Source organism: Rhodamnia argentea, chromosome 9 (assembly GCF_020921035.1).
Source record: "Rhodamnia argentea isolate NSW1041297 chromosome 9, ASM2092103v1, whole genome shotgun sequence".
NCBI classification, from domain to species: Eukaryota; Viridiplantae; Streptophyta; class Magnoliopsida; order Myrtales; family Myrtaceae; genus Rhodamnia; species Rhodamnia argentea.
This window is the reverse complement of record NC_063158.1, coordinates 1,158,755-1,183,198: the sequence shown is the minus strand read 5'-3', so window position 1 is coordinate 1,183,198 and position 24,444 is coordinate 1,158,755. Positions and strand designations below refer to the sequence as shown.

At 40.6% G+C, this 24,444-nt stretch overlaps 2 protein-coding genes across 2 annotated transcripts; both read left to right on the top strand.

The window, feature by feature from the left end:
- Positions 1–11,386: 11,386 nt before the first annotated feature.
- On the top strand, positions 11,387–16,572 carry LOC115740892 (transcription factor bHLH157-like). Its single transcript, XM_030674534.2, has 10 exons — positions 11,387–11,960; positions 12,735–12,824; positions 12,963–13,059; positions 13,170–13,211; positions 13,348–13,407; positions 13,843–15,390; positions 15,506–15,607; positions 15,705–15,872; positions 15,958–16,083; positions 16,201–16,572. Exons 1-10 carry the CDS (start codon positions 11,866–11,868, stop codon positions 16,369–16,371), a joined length of 2,499 nt encoding a protein of 832 aa, XP_030530394.1. The 5' UTR covers positions 11,387–11,865; the 3' UTR covers positions 16,372–16,572.
- Positions 16,573–21,716: 5,144 nt separating this feature from the next.
- Positions 21,717–23,906, top strand: LOC115740880 (aluminum-activated malate transporter 10-like). The gene is made up of 6 exons (XM_030674520.2): positions 21,717–22,141; positions 22,241–22,381; positions 22,471–22,743; positions 22,844–22,956; positions 23,058–23,201; positions 23,312–23,906. Exons 1-6 carry the CDS (start codon positions 21,802–21,804, stop codon positions 23,801–23,803), a joined length of 1,503 nt encoding a protein of 500 aa, XP_030530380.1. The 5' UTR covers positions 21,717–21,801; the 3' UTR covers positions 23,804–23,906.
- The last annotated feature ends 538 nt before the right edge of the window (positions 23,907–24,444 follow it).

Genomic DNA, 24,444 nt, shown 5'->3' with positions numbered 1-24,444 from the left:
TTTCCGTGTTATTATTGGGTTGTCCTCAAAACCTTTTTTCCAATCGTGTATTTCATAGTTTTCCTTTAGCAAACATTACAGTAGGAGTATGACTTTCGTATTAGATGCAAAGCACAGTCAAACAAAAGAAAAATGAAGTAATTTTCTTGGAAAGTAAGGTTTTAGGAAATATTTGTCCACAATTGGGTAAGAAAAAGAGAAAATTTCGAATAAGGGCATGGAGTGCAACTTATTTTAAATAAGGACATGAAGTGCCATCTTTATTTCAAAGAAGGACTCGATCAATGGCTTATTCGTCATTTCCTTTTCTTGATTTTTTTTTCCCTTTTCTATTTTTTTCTTTGTTTTGGATGGTGAGGCGTCCCTCGTGGCCATCGAGAGCGGCCTCGCCCGGTTAGGGCGAGGGTCACTTGGTTGGCTAAAACAAAGGAAAATAAAAAGAAATGGGAAAACAAAATTTAAAGAAAATGACAAAAATGCCCTCGATTAGGCAATTTTTTTAAAACAAAGAGAGTACTTCATGCTAGGGGTGAGCAAAAACATCATGATTAACCCAAATCGGATCGGACTGTACCCAACCGGCTGATTTTGGATGGTAACCGGCGCGTACGGTTCGGTTCCTAATTTCACTTTTCTAAAATCGGTGGGTATAGGTACGGTTTCTAGTTTTGAGTGGGAACCATCCAATCGGTCCAATTGGATCAGTCCTTTTATATAATACAAATATATATTATTTTAATCACATGCTATTCATCTATTATCATAGAATTCAAATCAGAGACCTACAACAACCACATGAATGTAGCTTAATATGCCGATCTATTGATCAAAATGTATGATAGTAATGCATTTTATAGCTTCAATCACCTTTAGAGTTGCATTATCCTCTTGTGCTGTGTTAATCCCTCTACCATCATCTATAGATGCTTTCTAAGAATCTTGCGATAAAAGGTGTAGAGTAATTAGGTTAAATATTGCAACACCAGAAGCAAAAGAACCTCAACCAGAAAAAAATCTTCCCTCAGCTACCTTTAGATATGTAGGTGCTCGGCGGGGCTGTAATCGGGAACCGGACCGGATCGATGGTTAGGTTTTCGAGTGGATCCATGGAACAAGCAGATGGTTCATGGTTCGCATCTTGCGTAACCGATCCCTAACGAGCGATTTTCGATTTTAAGGTAGGAACCACCCATCCTGAAATCGATTACATTTACTTTAGTCTATCATTTAAAATAAGATCCACTTCAGGCTCTTATTTGAAAAAAAAAGGAGAGAATTTTATGTCATTATTTGATTTTTTTTTTTAAAACGGAGCATAACGAAGGAAAATGAGACCAAGGTGGTCCGTGAGATCGGCTGTGCGTGCTTCACTTTTATTGGGCAGTCTAAAGCTCTCTGTGCCTTGTCAGCTTTCAGTTTCTGACGAAGGGTAGTCGGATTCCTCCCCGACCAAAACAAAAAAGAAAATCTTTTCCCAAATTTAGTCCAACACACATACTTCAATCAAATATAATTAACGAAGGACCCCATGTCGAACAAATTGGAATGCTTCTCGATATGGTAAGCAGTCCTCTTCACTTTCTACTTTTGGCTTGCTCGTTTAAGTTGATTTATAATATGTTTGGATTTGATTGCAATTTCGTCGGTTTGCATATCGCGTGACGATTGAGGCAGTTCGTCCTTTCATTGGGAAAAAAGAGGAGCAATGACCGGATGTCGTTTGGTACATTTTCACATGCTTATCATGTAGAGGTTATTGAGTTATTTGAATAGGAAATTATGCATCTCGAGTTATTTCCATGGTCGCTTTTGGTTTCCTTTAGGTGATTCCCAAGAGCTACTTCGCGACTGTGAGAGTTGTATTCTTGGCGCTGCACAAGCTAGTGATTTCACTGTAGAACACAAGAGCATCTAATGTATTTTGGGAAAGTTGTCCAAAAAGTTTTTAACTTATTGTTTTTTGCCAATTCATTCTCAAAATTTTTAATTTTACCAATTGAGTCAATCCGATTAATTTTGACAAGAAATCGCCGACGTGGACAGTGATAGTCCTATGTGGTATGATTGGTGCTGATGTGAACAAATTTTGATATTAGTTTTATATTTTTTGAAATGTTTTATTACTTTTTTTTTCATTTTTCTGTCCTTCTTTTCTTTTTTCTATTTCCCTCCATTGGCCATCGACGAGGTCCGGCGGAGGGAAAAAGAAAAAAGTAAAATGAAAAAAATAAAAAAGTAAAGAAGGAAAACACAAAAAAAGAAAAAAATAATACAAAAATTTGAATAAAATATTAAAATATCATTAAAAATTGTGAACGTCGGGGCCGGTCGTGCCATATAGGACGGCCGACTCTACATCGTTGATTTCCGGCTAAAATCAATTGGATAGACTCAATTGACAAGATGTGAAAAGCTTTATGACCCAATTGGTAAAATTAAAAGGGTTAGGACTAAATCGGCAAAAGCGCAATAAGTTCAAGATTTTTTGAACGATTCTCGTAATGTATGTCTAATTAACGTTCTTCGAATATTCGTGTTGGCAATTAAAGCACCCACAAAAAAAAAAAAAAAGACTTGCAAATGTGGTAATGTGGCAAATTAGTGGAATTCAATTGACCAAGTTCAAGACACCATAACATCAGTCACTTTAAGAATGATCAAAAGATTAGAACAAAGAAGGCGTTGCGAGCATGCATTGCCAAACATTACACAGGCTGTTCATAAAAAAAGGAATTTATGGGTGTCCATGCTGTGGTTATAAGATTAGCAGTCAATGAAAAATGAAATTTCTCCGGTGTTTATAATCTGTCTCGAGAATGGAGCCCCAAGAAAGATTTGCTTCGTTGTAGATCCATCATATTTCGGTGCCAACATTATTGCGTTGGCCCAGTTTCCAGATCACTCCCTCTAAAATGCAAAAAATCAGATGCCAGTTTTTTTTAAAATTCCTGAAAAATACTTGGGCAGCACAAGTTTGTCTAAAGTCCACCTCATCACAAGTCAAAACCAACCAAAAAAAAATTTTTTTTTGAGAGAGTTACCAAAAAAAGTTTTAAACCTCTTATAATTGTGTCAATTCAGTCCATTTAGCTGGTTGGCGTTGATTTGGCATCGCTGGTGTTGATGTAACAAATTTTTAATATTAGTTGAATATATTTTTTAATATTTTTAATTTTCTCCGTCTCTTTATTTTTAAAATTTTTTTATAGGGTTTGGGCAGGCACAAATTATTAAAAAAATAAACAAATAATTTAAAAAATTATAAATATTATCTGCCACGTTAGCGCCGATCGGTCAAATTGACTGAATTGGCACAATTGCAAAAGATTTAGGACTCAATTGACAAGAAAAAGTTTAAGACTAAATTGGTGCAATTGTAATAGGTTTATGACTTTTTTGATAATTTTTCAAAAGAAGGAAAGAAAAGATAGAAACCAAATCATGTTTTGACACCTTTTGCTTTTCCCCTTAGGTGTTCATTTTTTTTTTCTCTTCAAGAAATCAGGCTGTTTTTGACATTGTGTTTGAAAGTGAACATGAACATCATAATTGACCCGCAATTATAATTTTTGTCCCCTTTCCCTTAATTGGCCTTCAAGACCTATCTCAATTGAAACAAAGCATGTTTCCACAGAGAATATTATCCAAGACAACCAACAATCATTTGCTCAAAGCATACAAATATATAAATCAATCATCACAAGTAGGGCCTCTCACTCGATTCGTGTTGTCACCAATCAAACACCTCGGTTTGTTTGTTCAGCCATTTTTATAAAATTTATTCGAGCAGGCCAATAGCAAAAAGGAGAAAAGGGAAGGACATGATCTAGCAAAGCTAAATCTCACAGTTGGAAAAAAACAAAGGGATTGAAAAATGCGAAAGCATATTAACTTTCGTTGCCGTTGACTTCGTTCTCTCGACGTTCATGATGAAGCGTGTGTCGTCTCCAAGAGACAGAATGATCATCATCCTTTGCAAAGAGAAAAGAAACCTTTTCTTTCTCCTCTCAATTCCTTCTTTTTTTTGCTTCCTTTTGCTCATTTATTTATCTTTCATGGGTGTTAGAAAGTTCTGATCAAAGAGGGAGATTACATCCACGCAGAGCCGATTAAAACTCTGTAATTTGACATAAGTGGGATGATTTGTTTACGAGTAGGTTGACTATCGGCGCAAATAGAATTCACTCATCTTGTCAGTTCGCATGGACAATTTCGATCCATCAAACGTTGCTTTTGTGTTGTTGCCTTTTTTTTTTTTTTAACCCCATAGTGAAATTGATGTCATAAGAATTTGTTAAATGTGATTTCTTGTTTCTTTTGCCAAGAATGTTGGAGTCAGCTTTGAGTTTGGAATCATGTCACCCCAAAAAAACCAAACACTTTGCGTTTGGAGGGTCTTTTCTTACTCCTCTTTTATCTGACACATCCACCCACTCGAAAAAGAGGGAGTCTCCCTCTCATGGTTTCGCAAACCAGACATCCATCAAGGATGTCAACTAACAAATGAACAAGAGAACAAAGAATGTTGAAGAGAATCTAGGATGGGGGTCTTCTCAATCATGCTTTCCCCCCAGAAATCATGTTTTTTTTTTTCCTTTGGCCAACTCCAATCATAAAATAACAAGAAAAACAAAAAAGGAAAGGTGGTCCTTGGCTAGGCGGTGTTGTTATTGGAGTAGAGTGTGACTAATTCAGAATGGAGGACAAAATAAGTAAGAATCCAAAAAAAAAAAAAACGAGGCAAGATTGAGGTGAGGGGGGGGGGGGGAGAAAGTTAGGGTTTTGGGGTTGGTGTGTGAGTGTGAGATGTGTTTTAGGTCAAGATTGTCATACTAACTGGGGACCCATTTTCTTTCCCCCCCTCATGCGATGTGCAAAACATTCCTTTCATTCTCTCATGGAGAATTATGGGTGTCCCCTAACCTTTTCTAGATCTTGGACACCTTGGATACCCTACGGAGAGAGAGAGAGAGAGTATAGAAATGTATCATTAAGACTGAATGTGCATTGACTTGGAGAAAGTAAACAAAGAAGTTGCACTTCTAAGGAGAGAGGAATGTTTGATTAATTTACATAATTTATAGGATCTGGTGATAATATGTATGATTACTTTCAATTACGTACAAATTGTTCAGAACTAAGTTATTTGCACATATCAAAGGTTTGTGTCACGGTCCAATGCTTGGGATCGTGACCGTGTGGCGATGTAGGCTTCTTTGGGTTTGATGAGTCGCCTAAGCCAAGCCTTCCCTAGGGATCCATCGTTCACTAGCCCACTCAAATCGTAGAGAGAGAAAGAGTTTAGATAGAGAAGCTATGGGATTGGGAGAGAATGTTTGTATTGCTCAACAAATGAGGGGAATAAGGCAACTCTCAATTACTATCATTGATTTTCCTTGATCGAACGGTCGAGATCTACTCTTCCCAACTACCGTCTACTCTATTAATTACAAGGCTACAGTCTACCTTGTTAAGTACATGAAATATTTTGGACACACAATTTACATACCATCCCTAAAAATCTTCTAGAATACTCACGACAACCTTAGAGGCCAAGACACTTCAAGTCTTGTTGATCATCCAAGCTATCTCGTGGGTTAGTTGGGTCACGGAACCTCAGATCCGTGACACCTGGATATAACTAGGTTCATGGGAGTTTGTTTCATGGGCATTCATGTAGTAAGATCTTTACGCTCGTTCCCTGTCCGAGTTTGAGTTTGTGTCTATCATGCGAAGTTTACAATTTCTTTTTGTTGAAGGTAGGAGTGTAGAGTTACAAAGGTCAAACCATCTTGGGGGTCTTATATGCCTTTTTCACTTGCGTAGCCTGAAAGGATGGAAGTGTGACTCAGTCTATAAAAATGGGCGGTGAGAGGTCGGTCCAAAAGAAAAAAAGCTTTGAGACGACCGTCGGAGAATGTTAGGGTAGACCTCCCCATCAATCAAGGTCAACTTTGATAATGTCGGTAGCTCATGCACATATGTGTGATCTACGAGAGGCCGGTTTAGTAGGCTTTGATTGGCGATTGATAAATTATTGTGGCTACAAAGAGCTAAAGTTTCATCAAATCTGAGGAGGAGACAAGTGAGAGGACAAGTTCGATGATTGAGACAAGATACGCGTCAATTCTGTTCATCTTTCACGATCTGGGTGAACTTTCAGACTCTTTCTGAAAGGCCCAATTGATCCTGTCTGTGGCAAAGAACTGTCTCCACACATGTAAGCGATGTTGTAAATCTAGCTTTGTTTATGATTATGCACTTGCGAAAACAGTTTGATCCATTAAGGGGAAAAGGAAAATCGCTTGGGAAAATTCTAATTATGTCATTTCTCGGATGACCCCCGACATGGTTTGCATCCCTGAAAAGTATTCGAGGTTTATCATCATATCTTTTCGCTGCCTGTAAAAGGGGAAAATTGACCAAAAAGATGTAAATCTATTGCACATTGGCCAATTCAATGTTAAACCTTTCAATTTTGCCAATTAAGCTCTAAACCTTTTGACACTTTGCCAATTAAGTCCATCCGATCAATTTTTGTTGAAAACGACTAATGTGGACACCAAATGTCTTGCATGGCATGGTCATCCTTGATATAGACAATTTTAATATTTTTTTTTTGCAAAAAATGTGGGTTTTATTATTTTTTCTTTCTTTTCCTTTTTTTTTCTACCAAGCCTGGTGAGCGATGTTAGCCGACCATCGCCGGTCACAAGGGAGGGCCAGGAAGCCCTTGTTGGGCCCTCGCTCAAGGGTTGACTACTCACCCTAGTCATACTTGATAGAAAAAAAAAAGGAAAAGAAAAGAAGAAGAAGAAGAAAAATAATCGTGCATGTCAACGCCGACCATCCTACGTGGCACCACGGACATTTAAATAAATGATTTTTGGTAAAAATCCGCCGGATAGACTCAATTAACAAAGTATCAAAAGATTGGAACTCAATCAGAAAAATTGAAAGATTTAAAACTGAATTGGCCAAAGTGCAATAGATTTAGGATTTTTGGAACAGTTTTCTCCCTTGTAAATGAATTGTCTTTTGAGTAGTAATTGTGCATGTACCAGCTGGGTACGCGCATGTTAATCAATGACCATGGTGTCTAGATTTAGTTTTCTAAACAAGATCAACTGTCTTTAAAAATATGTGAAAATTATTTTGTTTTCTTCTTATTTTTATAATTTTGCATATAATTTTCTTTTATAAATAATTTTTCCTTAACTTTTGATGGATGATTAGTTTTTAAAGGGATTCAGAATGGTTAAGACTTCAAAAGAGACCTTCTCTTATTCTCTAGTGTGGATTGATGACGTTTGTGGAAATTACAAGTTGGGAAATTGCTCAAACAGCAAGGCTGGAATTCTGCAACTAGCTACTTCTAGCAATCAAATTGATCAATTTGGATTCCTAGAGACCAAATTTGTTTGCTCGGGGATGTCCAACTTAGGAATCGAAAGTCATCAATTCGAATCTCACCAACTATATGCAAGATGCTCTACATCGGGGCTATCTGCACGGGTCAAATGTTCCGGACTTAATCGGTTCATGAGGTTTGCGAGATGTTCAATGGGTCTCCAAATAGCCGGGTATTCACATCCATGCCCTTGGGTTATAGAAAGAAGGAATTAATGATTTTGTGTCAATTTTGCGTGTTGGGGGAACAATCTGAATTAATTAAAATGTCATCAATCAAGATGACGAGGGGCACAGTAAAATTTAGATAAGTGCGACACAGCCTATAGCCAATAATCCTCAGCCTTTTGTGTAGATAAAGCAGTGGTGTACAATAATTAATTCGCACGGTATCTTGAATTAGGGGTACATCGCCGACAAGTCGATTCAAGACATTGTGCGAAGCACAAGTCGACGATGAAAGAGCCGAAGTTTCGAGATTCACCCAAAGGCAAAACACTACTATACGACTCTACTCGGCAGTAGCCATCCGAAGATGACGTAGAGTCTACTTTCCCCATCATCACCCATTAAGTTGAGAGAAAATATTTTTCTTATCTTCATTTTAGGGAATACCTTTCGAATTTAACATCTCGTAGTTCGGACGAAACAGTTTAAGAACTTCACCGAGGTTATAAAATAATTGTTGGGGATTCCGTTTATAAAATGTCGGTCTCATCTTCACCTTGTTGATTCGATTTCCTCAAGACAAAGAGCTTGTCAATTGACTCAAGTTTTCGACCAAAAAAAAAAAAAATGACTCAAGTTTTTCGCCCAAAAAAAAAAAAACTGACACAAGTTTGGTGGACAATACTACACCCATTCTGGTTACCCAATCCGACGTCGTTGAGATTTATTTTTTCAAATAATGAAATATCACTCCCCGTAATGATAACGACATATCACTACCATAGTGAAATATCAATCCCATAATGCGAAGAGATATTATTTGCACCTTGAAAATTATGTATTCAATGTGAAAGGCTTGTGTCCTTATAATCATGAGAAAAAGAGAAAAATACCAATATAGTCCTCAACATTTTCGCATCGGTACCAATTCAGTTTAAGTCAAATATCCCTAAAGTGGATGCCGAACATCATAAATGATATGGCTGGCACTGACATGTACTTTTTTCTGCAACCTTTTGGTAGTTTTTTCTTATTATTTTTTTTTCTTTCATTTCCCTTTTCCTTTTGTTGGGTTGCGCCTGCGCCCCTCTCGCCAAATCTCGGAAGGCCGGCCCTCGCCTAAGCCAGGGCAACCTCGCATGGGCAAGGGTTAGTCGCCTCGACACAAGGCCGACCTTTGCTGGCCATGGCTAATGGCTAGAGATCGGCCCCACTAGTAGAAAGAAAAAAGAGAAAAAAAAAAGAAAAAAAACTAAAAATGCTATTAAATAACTATAAAAAAGAAAACGGTTGTTATAGTCCACTTGTTTTAATTCCACTCTCACAATTTTTATTGCCATGAATATTTACATATGCAGCAGCAGCAGCAGCACCAAATCCAAGATGAGTAATCTTAAATGACAAGACATTGAATTTAGGTTTTTTTTTTTTTTTGGGGGGGGGTGCTAGGGGTATTTAATGATGAAACCTGGGTAACTAGTACTGGAGCAGCGGTTGCTGTCGCGAATATAATTAAAAGGACAGACGAGGTGGTGGGGTAGGGGGGGATGTAAAAATTTCATGTAATTTGTCCAAAAATAATGATAAATTTTTTAATTATTTTTTGAGGAGGTATTTTTGGGGAATAAAAAGGAGCAGGCAATTCCCTGACGAGGGTGTCAGAAGTTGATCCCTACAAACCCCACAACTACTATGCAGAATTGAGTAGGGACCACTTTTCCACTGCACCCTTTTCTCATTTCCTTTTTTTTTTTTTTCAAATTTTTCGTTCCATTTTTCCTTTTTTTTAATTTTTAAATTTTGTTTCCAAATTTCCTTAGACTGGGACCCCCCTAGGCACCGGCAGTCCCCCACGCCACCGTCCGGGATATTCTCTGCCCGAAACTCAGGTCGCCGCCCCGCCGGGTGGAGTTCCTCCGGCAGGTGCATAATCGAAATCCTAATCGACCCTATTCGCTATTCATTCCTAATTTAGTCCGGACCATCGTGTTACTCTTCATGCAATTTTTTTGTTTGTTTTAGAATTGCATGAAATTCCTCTCACGTTTAAGTTGGGGTATACACAAGTCACATACGTAGAAAGTGTCACAAATATGTAACAAGACGACCTTGTGTGAAGTTGAGTTTTGGCATCAGGGCACATATGTCTTATGGTAGCACTTATCGATGAAGAAGCAACGATGACACGTACCTCTATATTCGATTGATCACTTGACAATTAAAAACCTTTAAAATTGACAATCGAGTTTGGCATTCGTGTGGGACATGTTTGTAGTCTTCTCCAAAGAAAAATCTTATAGGATTCGAGATGGCTTTTTGAATGCTTCTATCAATTGTGTTAGAACCCATATCCAAGCAGTTATATTGCCGAAATGTCCTTTTCATAAACGTTAGGTTTATGTCGGTACTCTTATTACCTAAAGAAAAATAACCGCAAGAGTTTTGCAGCATCTAATCGGGGTTGGTCATCTCGAAGCTTGTCCCCACTACTAGACCGGTCAAGCTGGTGGGTCGTGTTGGGTCTACCGATCCAAGTAGACCCATTTATTTTAATGCAAATTTAGTAACCCGTGCTCGATTCGTCCCATATTCCTAAGACATTTTCATATTTAATCAAAATATAGAAAACCTCATACCCAAATTAAGGTAAGAGTGCGAAGTGTGCGAGCCCGAGATTGAATGAGGGCAAGAGAGAATGAAGAGAGAGAAATTATATGCACACTTACGATTCATTTAACACTCATATTATTTTCAGAATTATTTATGATTAATTTATTAAATATAACTAACTTATATAATAACTCAGCTCATTATATATGAGTTTCTTTTTTTTTTTTTGGTTGAATCATAATATATGGATTTATGACTCATTTTAACAGGCCTACCCGTTACCATCTCGAGCCAAAAGACGGCATTTTTGTCGCAAGTAGTGTTACAAATCGATTTTCCCACTTCAAATTGAAATTGGCCTTCAAGGGCTCTAATCAAAGATAGAGTGAAAACCAAAGAAAGACTTAGGGCAATGTGGCAAAAGCTGAATGCGCGAATGAATCGAGCCTACTAAGCTAATGCTCTACTCGTCCACTATGGCGTGGCAGTCAAGATTTTTGATTGTGGGGTTGGTGGCTCAAGTTGAGAGTGTGACTCAATGCATGAGCTCGGCCGGCATCGCTATCGATTCCCAAAAAACTACTTAAGTTGTAAAATCATGGCCTGATAAAAAATGGCGATTTTTTTTAAAAAAATTCTTGGGTGGCTGAGACCTTGATAGGGACGTGTGAGATGGTACCAGAATGCTCTTCTGATTGCCCTTTTGGACAGTGACCCTCCTCTGGGGTCATCTCGACCGCCCAAAACCCGCTAATTTTAAGACATATTTCTTTTCGATTCGCAAACGTGTATAGTTTTCGCGACAGCCCTTTACGAAAATAGTTTCGCAGATCGATTATATCGGCATCTATAGCATTCGGTATTTTAATCTTGACGACGCAATGTTCAACATCTCTTAAGAAGAGCAAGCGACAATGTCATGGGCTCTCTTCACCGCGCAAGTAAATTCGTAATTACATTAGCTCGGTAATATCACTAGTGAGTAGTGATCATTAGCTCCTCCTACCTCATCCTACGGCATAATGACGATTAGAAAATTGAAGCAGATCGACCGGCTATAGCCGGTGGAAACAGCCCGTTCTGGGAAACTTCAAAAGCAGAAAAAAGAGGAGATGGGACCGGTTGTCCCCGGGAACACATCGCAGAGACAGAGAGAGGCTTCATTTAATGGCGAAGAAGATGTCCCCCTGTTCCCTTCGAGCTCGAACCACATTGGATCTCATCTTTTGTCCATAAACAACAGCAAGACTCAAACCAAATCCCCCACGCTTACCATACATGCACGTTTAGAAGCATCAAAGAAGCAATAAATCACAAAAGAAGGAACCAAACCCAGCTCCTATATATACACAAACCAGCTTCTTAGTCCTCTGTTCCTTCTCAGAACAGAGCACTTCCATTTCTGCAACGAGAACAACAAAAGACGTTTTTTTTCCTTCCGTCTTCTCAAGAAAAGGAGCTGCTTTTCTCGGGAGCTCGCTGCGAGGAAGGTTGCTTGCTTGCTTCAGGGAAATCGCTTCGAAAGCTCAAGAACTGCGACACTTGGGTTTTGAGCCTGTTTCGCGTTCGGTTTGTGGGTAGATTTTCTGATTCTTCCGGTCGAGGGGAAGGCTGGTTTTGAAGTTGAATGGGGCTCGACTGACGGAGGAACGAGGCGTTGGAGTGAGCGAAGCAGGGATGGTTTCGGTGGTGAAGACGAAGCTCAAGAGTCTGTGCTGCGACAACGGCTGGTCATACGGTGTCTTCTGGCGTTTCGATCATAGAAACCCCATGTAAGCTCCTCCTTCTAATTCACGTCTCTCGTGTGTGTCCGTTTCTAGATTTCGATGAAATTCTACTGTTCTGCCTCTTTGTTTGTTGCCTAAAGGTTCTTTTTTTCTCTGCTGTTTTGTTGTAGCCTTCCTTTTGAGGAATTTATTGGCGCAAATTTCGCGTTTGTATCTGATGCTAATGTTTTTGAGTGACTAAACTTTGTCCCTTTGCAATAGTTTAACGGATTCTGCTTTAGGACAGCTCAAAGTTTTGCTTCTTTATAGTTGTCCTTGAGGTAGCAAGTGTTCAGATGGCTTTGTCAACATCTTTCTTTTTAAACAAAATCAAGTTCTCAATTTTAAATTTTTTTGGCATAGCAGGGGGACATGGGATCTTCCAAAGCAAATTACTTTTCTCTGTGTCAAGTACTTCTTGAAAAGAGGAAGTTTAAAGACTTTGGTTGAGTCCTCTCCTTTTAGGATTGGTTTTCCAGCTCTTAGCATCATCACCTTGCATTCTTTTTCCTATGAGCATTATCTTGCGAAACTGATAGGATTTTCCTGTAATTTGAGTAAAATTCAGCAAAGTCCTGGGCATTAGAAGAAGAAAGAGAAAAAAAGTAACCAACATCAAATGTATGACAAGAGGAAGGAAAGAAAGGAATTGACTTTTTCTTGGCCTATGTTAGAGGATGGGAAGCTTGAACTCGGTTAAATTTCTGATGTTAGTTGCATTTGGATTATACTCCACATTTCATGACACAAGAGTTGGGAATTTGAAATGGATGTTACCAGGTTGTTGACTGTGGAAGATGCTTATTTTGATGAACAATTGGAGACGGTGGTGAACGATGTGCTCCTACAGGTGCACCTGCTGGGTGAGGGGTATGCATTCACATAATTTGTTTTTGAATTTGTTCCATCTATTTTTGTTCGTTTGCTTTTTCCGAGTTCGAAACTCGGTTTCCAAATTTTGTGCGATTTGTTTATCTTTTCCTACTCGTGTCCACTTCTTTTATGTAGGATTATTGGCCAAGCCGCTTTCACGGGGAAGCAGCGATGGATAATCAAAGATGTGCATGGTGAACAATGCTGTAGTGTTGATAACACAGGTGTCCAGGTAACGATCCTTATTCTTCCCGCTTTTGTACTAGTGTTGCCTACTTAGTTAATTGTGAGCTAAATCTCAAAGTAATATCTTCTAATTTGTGTGAACTTGCTTATCTTCAGGATGAGTCTGAGATGTATCGCGAGTTTTTAGCTGGAATTAAGGTGGGTCTTTTATGACCATGTATATAGTGAATTAAATCCTCGGTGTTACATGTTGGGACAGTTGTTCATCCCTTGAACTGATTTTTAGTGCGATTACACGAGCTATGTTTGTTGAGTTATTGTGCTGATTTCGCAGACTATTGGGGTAATCCCTGTGGAACAGCTGGGAGTCGTACAAGTTGGAGCCATGAAAAAGGTTAGTTGAAAGACTACTTGAAAACTGTGAATGCTTATTATATGAGTTTAAATACATCACAATTTGATCATCTAGAATCCGGTCTCTCGTGTCTAAAAGAAAATGCTGCGGAGATGAATAATACATGCTCTCGTGCCATTCTCTAGATCTGCTTCCAAGAAAAGGAGGAGCTTAGCTTAAAAAGGAAATGGATTCTGATTTCCTTCCTGATTATCAGATTTACATGAATTTTTAAGGGAAATACATATATATACGAACCACATATCTGAATCGACATAATCAAAGTGATGGTCTATGCTTGCTGATGTGCTGCTTCATTATGGAAGTCCCCGTCTGCACGCTTTACATATAAGATGGGATAACACAGAGTCAATATAGTTAACTTCCTTCTTGATAGACGCTTATTCTAATCAGTTGTAACTATTACTTCTCCAGATTCCAGAGAGTTCGGAATTCTCAGATAAAGTAAAGAAACTGTTTCGAGAGAGGGGAAATATTAATGGCAGGCTTCACTTGGAAAATAATCCTTCATCTCTGAACAAAGACGGCGATGTTCTGAATGGATTGTTTGCTTCATTACTCTTATCTCGAAACTCCTACAACAGGAATCTGGTATCAGTGAACAGCGACGGTCACGCAGATCTGACAGGAGATGCCCCCTCTGCAGAAGATCTGATCCCATTATTGGGACATACGTGGGACAAATACTCCGGCGACTTGGTCTCTATGCTTGGGGGAGTTTCCAATTTTGACTACCAAATGCAAAAGCCCGTCACGCATCCCGACATGCCTATGGCTTCTCATGAGCCTCAGCTTTTTCAACCAATCTCTCTCATGAAAAATGCATCTTCTGGAACTTGCACCAGTTCATGGAGCGGTGGAGGTTCTGCTTTAACTTCGCTCGAGCCGTCATTGCCACAGAATTTTCCTCACGCGTACTCTACAAGTACGAGAAAGAACACGTTAACGTCCTTTAGCAGTTCAGTGAAGAGTTCCTGTGCATCTTCCCCTATCTCAACACCGTCATCATCATGCGGCAAAGGACTGGTAGAGAGGAAAAAAATGCGTGACATCACGGGGAACTCTGTGAACAGCCGACAATCTGCTCCATACATGCAAGACATTTGCGGTGAACTTCCAAGGGTATCATCTGGCCAGAAAAGATCTGCTGAATATTTTCAACATGCTGAAGATTGTTCTAATTCATGTCTTGCGGATGATCTTTCCCAATGGTTTTCCGATTTGCCAGAGCACGGCCCCTTTGGAATGGCAAGCTCTTTGGATAAGAGCCTTGCACATTCCACGGCTCTTTCCTCCATCTCATCTGTCCTAGATAGAGGTGATTATAATTGCCAACCTCCGATCAATCAAGCAGTTGGCTCTCCGTGGAATTCTGTTTTTGATTCCTTCACGATGGAAGAGGAGACGATCAATATTCAAAATCTTGAAAGAGAAGTGTTTGACGAATTTGGAGCAACTGCCGGATGCAAACTCGAGCCTGTTTATTATGAAGATGGTGGCCCCTGGAAAGGTCTATTCTCTGAATTAGGATTAGAAGAGTTCTTTGAAGGTAACCAAAATTCAGGGATGAAATCAGGTTTTCTGGAATCACCTCCCTTTGCTCAAAGAAAGGCTGTTGAGCAACCGTACTATGATTCCAAGCAGTTTCAGTCGTCGAATCTTTCTTGCTCTGGGAGTATGAAGACCTCTACGAGTCCCGTACACTATTTATGCAAGGAAAAAGATGTTGTTCACAGGGGGGTGGTTTTCCCTAAGTCGCAGGTCGGCTTATGGATTGATGATAGCTATAGCATCAACACAAGAGGTGCGACTGTCATGCCACCAAAGAGGACAGAAGAACCCATGAAAGCCCCCAGGAAAAGGGCTAGACCCGGCGAAAGTACAAGGCCAAGACCGAAAGACCGTCAACAGATCCAAGACCGCCTCAAAGAGTTGCGGGGGATCATCCCTAATGGGGCAAAGGTATTACCAAGGGGACTAACCGTAAAAATGAATTGAGAGCTTCGGCTTGTCACTAATATAATAAATTTGTTTTGTTTCTAACACTGTTGTTCTTCTTGGTGGGGATATGTTCCAGTGTAGCATCGATGCTTTGTTGGATCGCACAATCAAACACATGCTCTTCTTGCAAAACATGACGAAGTACGCCGATAAGCTTAAGCGAGCTGATGAGACAAAGGTGCATTTTTGTCACCAATTACCCATTTACTACCTGAAGTCAGATGCCTTACTTGATCGACTTCGGTATCACTGATTTTTCCCTTGATTTTGTATAGCTAATTGGCCAAGGTAACAATTTGGTCCTCAAAAACGAAAGAGATGGGAGGGATGTAGGAGATGGCAGCAGAGGCGGCACAACTTGGGCCTGCGAAGTCGGAGGTCAGGCAATGGTGTGTCCTATAGTAGTTGAAGACCTTGGCCCGCCAGGACAAATGCTTATAGAGGTAATGGATGAAGAAGTGACCGAGTATGCCCGTATCTTTCTGCTGTAACTTGATTATCTAAACCTGTCATTATATTTTGTTCCAGATGGTTTGTGACGATCGAGGATTATTCCTTGAGATAGCGGATGTAATCCGGGGCTTTGGCCTCGATATATTGAAAGGAGAGATGGGAGTTCGAGAGGGCAAGATGTGGTCCCGCTTCATTGTTGAGGTATGTCCTGGATGATCCGTCAAGTCTAGTTTCAGGCTAAAACTCAGATATAGATGCCTCTTCCATCATGCTTTTTGGAAAGCTTTTGACATCAGATGATTTTGTAACATCTTACAGGCGAATAGGCACGTGACAAGGATGGATGTGTTTTGGTCCCTTATTCAGCTTGTCCAAGAAACAAATAGCCACGGTATCAATTTTACTACACAGCCTACTGATGCCGTGGATAGCCAATTCTTTTCGCGTAATGACTACAAAGAGTCGCTCTTGCCACTTCCAATCAGCTGATGGGAACACTCCCATGTCCAGGATCGTTTCACATCCAGAGATATTCTTGAATGTCTTGATCTTACATAGTGATAGACCACCCTCTATTAAGAAAGTGACGTCAAAGTGCAGTTCATCCCGCGTCTCCTGTAAACAAGCAAGACAGGCAGAAGACCGTCATATATATTTCGTGAGAACGATCAAAGGCGCTGTGATGCGTGAGCGTTCGGAGAATGGGCACTGGACCGATCTAGACGACGTTTGAAGGTTTCATCGGGTTTTTTCAGAGAAAGATATGCTAGTGTGATGTGTGGCCGTTTGGTTTTTAGCTTTTGCTTTCCTTCCCGCCTTTTTTTTTTTTCCACGGCCTCCTGAGGATTTGTGGCGTTAACTGTTAATACCCTTTGATCAATTGGCTAGTTATAGGCTAACATCTAACGGGTTCCTTGGCCTTCATGCCCTGTATTTGCTTCATTATATAGTTAAGCATATGAATGTCTCTCTCTCGCTCTCTGCACTTGAGTATGTGATGCAATACCTAACTGTTTAAGGTGGTCTCCCTGTGCTTGGCGCTGTCAGAAAGAGCCTTGAAGTGCAAAGAAAATGTCTGCATACATTCGTTTTCCTAGTTCTACCGCGACATGGAGGTGTCCGCGAAGTGTCGGACTAGATTATAATCTATATGATCGTCGAGATCACGTTGTTGTTCCCAGTGTTCATAAGAGTACCTGATTGAGGGCGAAAAAGAGAGTATACCATTGAGGGCGCACACACCTTTGAAACAAGAAGCGAAGCAACTTAGGTTCAGGATCACGGTAGCTTGCAAAAGACTGCCTACTCGGTCGCGCCCGGTGCATGAGACGAGGTCTGCTTCCGGGAGGGTGGGCCAAATGTTTGTTCACCAAATTGACTTGGAAAAAAGTTTGCTGGTGTAGTAAAGACTTCTTGAGAAGGATTGGCCAAAAGTTTATTGGGCAGTCTTCTTCTTCTTCTTCTTCTTGCCAAGTCTCTTGTTTGTTTTAACGCAGGCTTTTGAAACCGAAACTCTGTTAATGGTCGTTTCTTCTAAAATGAAACTCTATTGAAGCTTTCAAAGACTTCTAGAAAAATTAAAAGCCACTGCAGGAGAAATTTAACATACAACAAAGCTTTCATAGATATTTGTGCTAATTAGTCTGCAAGTTACAATAAATTTCGCGAATTGTTTCGTATCGTGATGGATTACTCCGTGACCGCAACATGAAGTACCTAACATTTGCGTCATCTGCGCTTCTCCTTCTTCTTCGTTTTTTTTTTTTTTCTTTAAATTTATCCCTTTCCTTTTTCTCCGTTTGCACCGTAACCGGATCTTTTTTTCTTCTTTGATTCGCAAGAACCCACCAATCAAAATTTGTACGTGCCAGCATTGGGTCGTTGTTGTACTTATATGTACACAATCTCTTGAGTGCCCCCAAGACGGAGTGTTATAAAAAAGGTTATAATTAGATTTTTGACTTGGGCCCAATGTTAGGACAAGTGCCTCACTACGTACGTGCAATGCAAGTCACAATGCATTAAGGCCAAAAATAAAAATAAAAAATAAAGCAGAGGAAGGAAGAATTGTGTGGGAGATAGAAGACGAAAGACTTTTTGATAGTTGAGTTTGCCTTTCAAAATCAGTGACGGGAAAAGGGAGATAAGTGCTCTTTTATTTCTGTTTCAATTGAAACCAGCGCAAGCCAATGGGATTGAATATGTTCCACTGGTGCCAAATGTTGGAAGCAAGCAACACAAGTCGGAGACCTTCTCTCGGGAAGATCGTCATGGAAGAGCTCCAGTCTAAGCCTGTCAGCACCATGAAGGCCACCAAGAAATTGTGTTTGTTGATGAGATCCCTTCCTCTTGGAGATTCAAGTCTGAGCCTGTCGGTTTGCCTGGAAACTTCGTTGTTGACGAGATTCATTCATTTAGACACTCAACAAACACCAGTATACATTGGGAATGGACCTCCCGAATCAATTTATCCAGTATACATTGGGAGTGAACCACGCTAATCAATTTATCGGCTATGACACCTCATTTGTTGGGAGCACGCAGTAAAAGTCCGATATTTTCACTATCAAGAAAAAGAGCTTAAGTTCAAGCTAGTCAACATATTAAACTGAAATTCGCTTTCACTCAAAAGATTAACCCAGTGAATTATAGACTAACTTAAATATATTAATCGCGTTGCATTACACAAACTCTCCTTCGTGAGACTTTTTTCAATACATTTCACACGTGCATCTTAACACTCGGCTCTATAAACATTAGATTATCTGGGGCAGTCAAAATCATGACCTAAGTTGAGCTTGCCTTACAAAATGAGTGCATTTGTGGAAAGGTTTCAACATCAAAAGGAGATACGTGCCCTTTCCTTCGTTTCAACCGAAATCAGCAAAAGCCAATCGGATTGGAGTTTGTTCCACTAGTGCTCAGTTCTGTAGACAAGGTAGCATTGGGCTGTCCAAATCATGACCTAATTTGCCAAATAAAATAAGGGATTTCATCCGCCGCAGGGGGCACTAGAAAAAAAAAACCAACTGCTTGAATTGATTTCTCCTTTTGGGCGATATAAACAAATGTTTTGGGACCTTCTAAGACATATTGGTGCTGTCACCTCGGTGGATATCTAGTAGATGGAGGGCTCTCCATCGTTTAGAATACACTGTTGCTGTTTTTTTTTTTTTCACGATAGCCTATCAGGTGCGTTTGAAATACGATGACATATTACTATCCATTTAAGTCGATCCCAGCACGTCCATTGTGTTTTAAAGTGAAAACAAGAAGGAAAGATACCATAATATTCAACATGCGATGATTGTTGGACTTGAGTAGGCCAGCTCATCTTATTTCTGTGAACTAGAAATTTTCGATAGATTTTCCTAAGTGCGCATAGATTCTCTGGATGACAGATTTTTGAGTCACATTGGCGTGTTTGCCTTGTAATATCACCGTTTGGTTTGCATATGTACTGAAACATTATCGTCAAGACATTCATAGTGGGTAGGCCAGAAATGAAAGTATTAGGATAAGTTATCAACGTAAATAATACTTTTGTAGTCTCTAAGCAGAACTCATAGCCATGACCTAACAGTTGATGGGGTCCACATAAGGACATGAGGTTGATTCTCTGGCCATACATGTCAAGGATTGAGGATGATGAAGGGGGATAGAGACTGACACGGGGATAAAATAATGCCTTAGTGCCGTGGGAAATTAAAAAGGAAAAAAGAGGACTACTTAATGAAGGAATTAAATCGACCAAAAAATATGCAGATTTAACTCCAGATCAACTAATATCAGGTATGTGGCCAAAGTTATAGGCCATTAGGTTCTAATGTCAATGTCACGAATGTGATAGATAATGTCTAAGGTATGCGTGTCTAAAGCACAGAAATTACATTCTATGAAATGATCAATAGGAAACTAAGACATGGAAATGACCTGCCTATGTTGTCTCGTCATATTGGTGTCATTTCATATCATCACCAAAATATTTCAACGTAATTGTAAAGTATTTTTTCCATTGAAAACTGGGTTAATATATGTTAGTGTTGCGTTAATCGTGTCGTGTTACCTAAGATGATGGTTTGTGTCAGCAGATGGATGTCTTTTTCGAGTTGTGTTCTCGGGTCGGATTTGCCACCCTTAACACTAGGGGTGCGTGGTTTCATATTCTAGTTCCATACATTTTCCACTTGAAACTTACCCGTCGGAACAAGTTTATCATTTTTTGAAAGGCGGGATCTACCTTGCATGCTCTGGAATCTATTCTATTCACCCGTATTATTAATTGAATTATTGCAGTGAATCATCGCATTTAATAACCACCACTTGCTGCTACAATCCACTGACCACGACTCATATTTAGACATACGAATAAGTATGAAATATTAACAATAAAAAAAGTTTCATTCATAAATATTGCCAGAAATGGAAGCTCCGATTAGTAGTTCTAGATTACACACTTATCATTGGGAAGACATATTACAAAAAAAAAAAAAAAAAAACACAAAAATTTCTTACAGGTTCTAGGTTTCATCTATCTCGAACTTAAAATCTACCTGTCAGAATAAGTTTCCTAATATTTGAAACCTTGAACTAGATATTTTCCTCATCGGTCCGATTATAACCTTGGAACATGCTCAGCCCTACTTAACACAAGAAGAGACTCGATAGTGGGGATAAAGCTCAAAACCCGAAAGAACAACCACTATAATTTCGAAACGAAAATAAATACAACAAAAAGGAAAAAAGTACAACAGGAGTGCTAATATTTGTGTACGACACTCACTTTAGTGCCAATATTTTTTTTTGATCACTTAAGTGTCAAATCGGAGAAAAAATGATCATTAAAGTGCCAATTCCGATAAAAAAAATGGTTATTTAAGTGCTAATTCCGGCCAAACAAGACACATGACATTTTTTTATTAAATTTTTAATGTTAAGTGTCAATTTTTTTTTTAAAAATCAACCCAAATCCCACGTGGATTGTTCAACTTCAAAATAATTATTTTTGAAAAAATTAAAATTAAGCAAAAAAATAGCCTAAAAATAAAAAAAATAAAAAAAGGAAACCGTGAGTTTGCAACGACGAGGGCTCATGCGGCCGCCCCCACCATCGCCGGTAATGGCTTGCGAGGGGTGGGGGATGGTCGAAGGGGGTCACCGAGCCTCGGCGACCCTCGTCGAGGCCTCGCCGAGGTCGGCCAAGCCCGGCCTCACAAACCCACAGCGAGGCCAACCTCGCCCGGATTTGGGCGAGGTCGAGCCTTGCCGGGGCTAGACCCGGCCGGCCTCGCCCGGCCGACGCTCGGCGAGGCTTGGCCTTCGCTAGGCGAGGTCGGCCACGCCCCGCCACGGTGAGATCAGCCTCGCCGTGAGTTTCCGAGGCAGGCAACGGCCGGGCCTACCCCGGTGAGGCCTCGGCGGGGGTTGTCGAGCCCCGGCAACCCCCCTTGGCCAATCCCCACCTCTCGCCGGCAATTGTCGGTGATGGTGGGGGTGGCAGTGGTGAGGGCTCATAGCCACGTAGGATTTTCAGCGAAACTCACCGGAGTTGGCACTGAAATAATCATTTTTTTAAAAAAAATTAGCACTTAAGTGATTCGAAAAGAATATTGATACTAAAGTAAGCACCGTACATGAATATTGACACTCTTGCTATACTTTTACCCAAGAAAAGAGAAGCAAAATGAAAAGTCAATGTTGCTGTGGAGGTTTCTGATCTCTCGTTTTTTATACTTGAACGTAAAAAAGCAGTATGTCATCATATTCCCTCTATATATACCCCCATACATAATTAGCAAGCCCTAACCGTACCAGCTTGGTGCAGCCAAATATTACTCGGCAGTTCCACATCCAATTTCTGTTTCATTCAGATCAGATCCACCAGCCAAAGAGGGGGGGAGAGAGGGAGAGAGAGAGAGGATGTCTCAGGCAAAGGAAATGAACAATGGACTAGAGTGGACAATAAAGATGGCGGATGGAACGTCGGGGACTTTGGCTCCTCATGAAGGACCGGTCATGAAGGCTTGGAACAGTCTAGTTGGCCTGTTCTCGCGGTTCGTCTCGGCAATCTGGAGATTCCTTGAGAAAGCGTGGAACTTGGGAGTCGACGACCCGAGGAAAGTGGTTCACGGTCTCAAGGTTGGGATGGCGCTCAGCGTGGTGTCGCTCTTCTACTACATGAGGCCATTGTATGAAGGCGTCGGCGGGAACGCCATGTGGGCCGTTATGACGGTCGTGGTAGTTTTCGAGCAGACTGTTGGTAAGTAAACTTGCTGTCCTCGAGATTTTCTTGCTAATGATTTGATACGGTTCATGAGTATTGATCTCGTAGCAACTGTTTGCAACTCTTTAACTGCAGGTGCAACAATATGCAAATGTTTGAATAGAGTCTGCGGGACCTTTCTCGCTGGATTCCTTGGCGTCGGCGTCAACTGGGTGGCAAACCGATCTGGAGAGAAGTTCGAGCCCTTGATCATCGGGGCATCCCTATTTCTACTCGGTACATGAACTGGGCAACATTCGCATGTTAATGCCTAGATGGATATGCAGTCCAAGCTCATAACTAACTAGTGCTTTTATCTTGGCCAGCTTCTGCAGCCACCTTCTCGAGGTTCATTCCGGCGGTGAAAGCCCGGTTCGATTATGGCGCCATGATATTCATCCTCACCTTCAGCTTGGTCTCAGTGTCGGGTTACCGAGTGGATGAGCTGTTCTCCTTGGCCCACCAGAGGATATCCACAATCGTTGTTGGGACTTCCCTGTGCATTACCGTAAGCATGCTCGTTTGCCCGATTTGGGCCGGCACCGAGCTGCACAATCTGATCCTCCGGAACTTGGACAAGCTCTCCTGCTCTTTAGAGGGTAAGCATCGGACTGGGAAATGAGCGTGACTAGTTCTTAGTGAACTAACTTGCATCTTTCTGATAACTCTTTGACGCGATTCTTTTCCTTCTTTTTCTAGGTTGTGCCATCGAATACTTTGATGGTAGTACCGAAGGTGGCAAGAATGAACCTATCAAGAACTTGCAAGGCTACAAATGCGCGTTAACTTCGAAAGCAATCGAAGAAACTATGGTATGCAAACTAACCAACAGTAGCATGATGCTTTCGAACTTATGGAAGTTTGCCTTAGGTTTTGCTTTTCTAATTCCCTTTTCAAATTACCTCCTTAATAGGCCAACTTTGCCAGATGGGAGCCGGCGCATGGTTGTTTCAACTTCCAGCACCCGTGGAAACAGTACCTCAAAGTCGGGGCATCAATACGCAGATGTGCATACTGTGTTGAGGCTCTCTATGGTTGCATCTATTCGGAAACTCAGGTAAACTAAGAACCACTGTGTCACTGTCCCATTCATATGAGTCTTGTCAAATTTCAACCTGAATTCTCCAGCCGGTAGATGGTGATAAATCGGAACGTGCATTTTAACAGGCCCCGGAGTCGATAAAGGGCCATCTCGCGAGTATGTGCTTGAGAGTGAGCTCCAAATCTTCCAATGTCATAAAAGAACTAGCGCAAGCAATCAAGGCAACGAGGAAGTCGTCGACAACAGATTTCATGGTAGGAGAAATGGATGACGCTGTGAAAGACCTCCAGAGTTGCTTGGCAGATCTTCCTAATTTGCTTCTTCCATTACCATCACCCGAAGTTAGTGGCACTGAGAGTGAGAAAGCAGAGAAACCAGCTGTGTCGTCGGCTGCAACGTCTCTGTTGGGCGTCGTCCCGCTAGTGACTTTAGCATCTTTACTTATCGAAACTGCCGGAAGAATCAGAGAAGTTGTGGATGAGGTTGAAGGATTAGCAGACTTGGCCAAATTCAAGCCCGCTGCCCATGAGAAGTTGAATCACAGTCAGCCCACGAGCAGAATCGCTCTTCAGAAACAGAATGAGGAGGGAACAGAGAAGGCCCTTGAGAGGGTATGAATGACAAGAAAACAAATTCTTTTCACACCTTCTGATTTTGGTTAAGTGATCACTGATCAAGAACATTGACATGTTTACAAGATCCACTCCTGGCAAATCTGTGAAGAATCAATATAGGTCCACATAATAAATCTCTGAATCAGAATGAGAACAGATCTCATATGGGAGAGTCTGTTGGGGGATATGGATGAAAGTCTGATAATGGGGCCAAATTTGATTGCTGTCCCACACCACACACGAGCCAGATGATCTATCACAAGGAGTTCATGGTCCAGAAGATCTGTGAACAAGAGAGATGAAAAAGCATCTTGGTTTCCAAAAAAATAATAAAATAAAAAAAAACCCTGAAAGCAGATCAAGGTGAGTTAGTGTTTGCTCTTGTTTCCAAACCAATTGATGATTGGTGGGCATCATCCTGGTTTGAGCATGTTAGGGTACTTAATCTTAATAATGTGGCACCAGATGTAAGTACTTTTTGGTTAGATGTCTCCAGAGTGGAACCTTTTTCTTTTATGGGAAAGTCAAGATTTTTTACTGCTACATCAACTTCATGAAATGTCTAAGTCCCAATATAATCCAAGCAAATTGAAGGTTTACAGAAAGAAAGCAATCACCTCCCACCAAATTACAAGAAATCCTGC

Excerpts from the sequence above, each read along its gene's own strand:
- LOC115740892 (XM_030674534.2), top strand. The coding sequence starts at position 11,866 with ATGGTTTCGGTGGTGAAGACGAAGCTCAAGAGTCTGTGCTGCGACAAC. Across the intron at positions 13,060-13,169 it reads TTGATAACACAGGTGTCCAG|GATGAGTCTGAGATGTATCG; the intron begins GTAACGATCCTT and ends GCTTATCTTCAG. Across the intron at positions 15,873-15,957 it reads CAGGACAAATGCTTATAGAG|ATGGTTTGTGACGATCGAGG; the intron begins GTAATGGATGAA and ends ATTTTGTTCCAG.
- LOC115740880 (XM_030674520.2), top strand. The coding sequence starts at position 21,802 with ATGTCTCAGGCAAAGGAAATGAACAATGGACTAGAGTGGACAATAAAG. Across the intron at positions 22,382-22,470 it reads GGCATCCCTATTTCTACTCG|CTTCTGCAGCCACCTTCTCG; the intron begins GTACATGAACTG and ends TATCTTGGCCAG. Across the intron at positions 23,202-23,311 it reads GCATCTATTCGGAAACTCAG|GCCCCGGAGTCGATAAAGGG; the intron begins GTAAACTAAGAA and ends GCATTTTAACAG.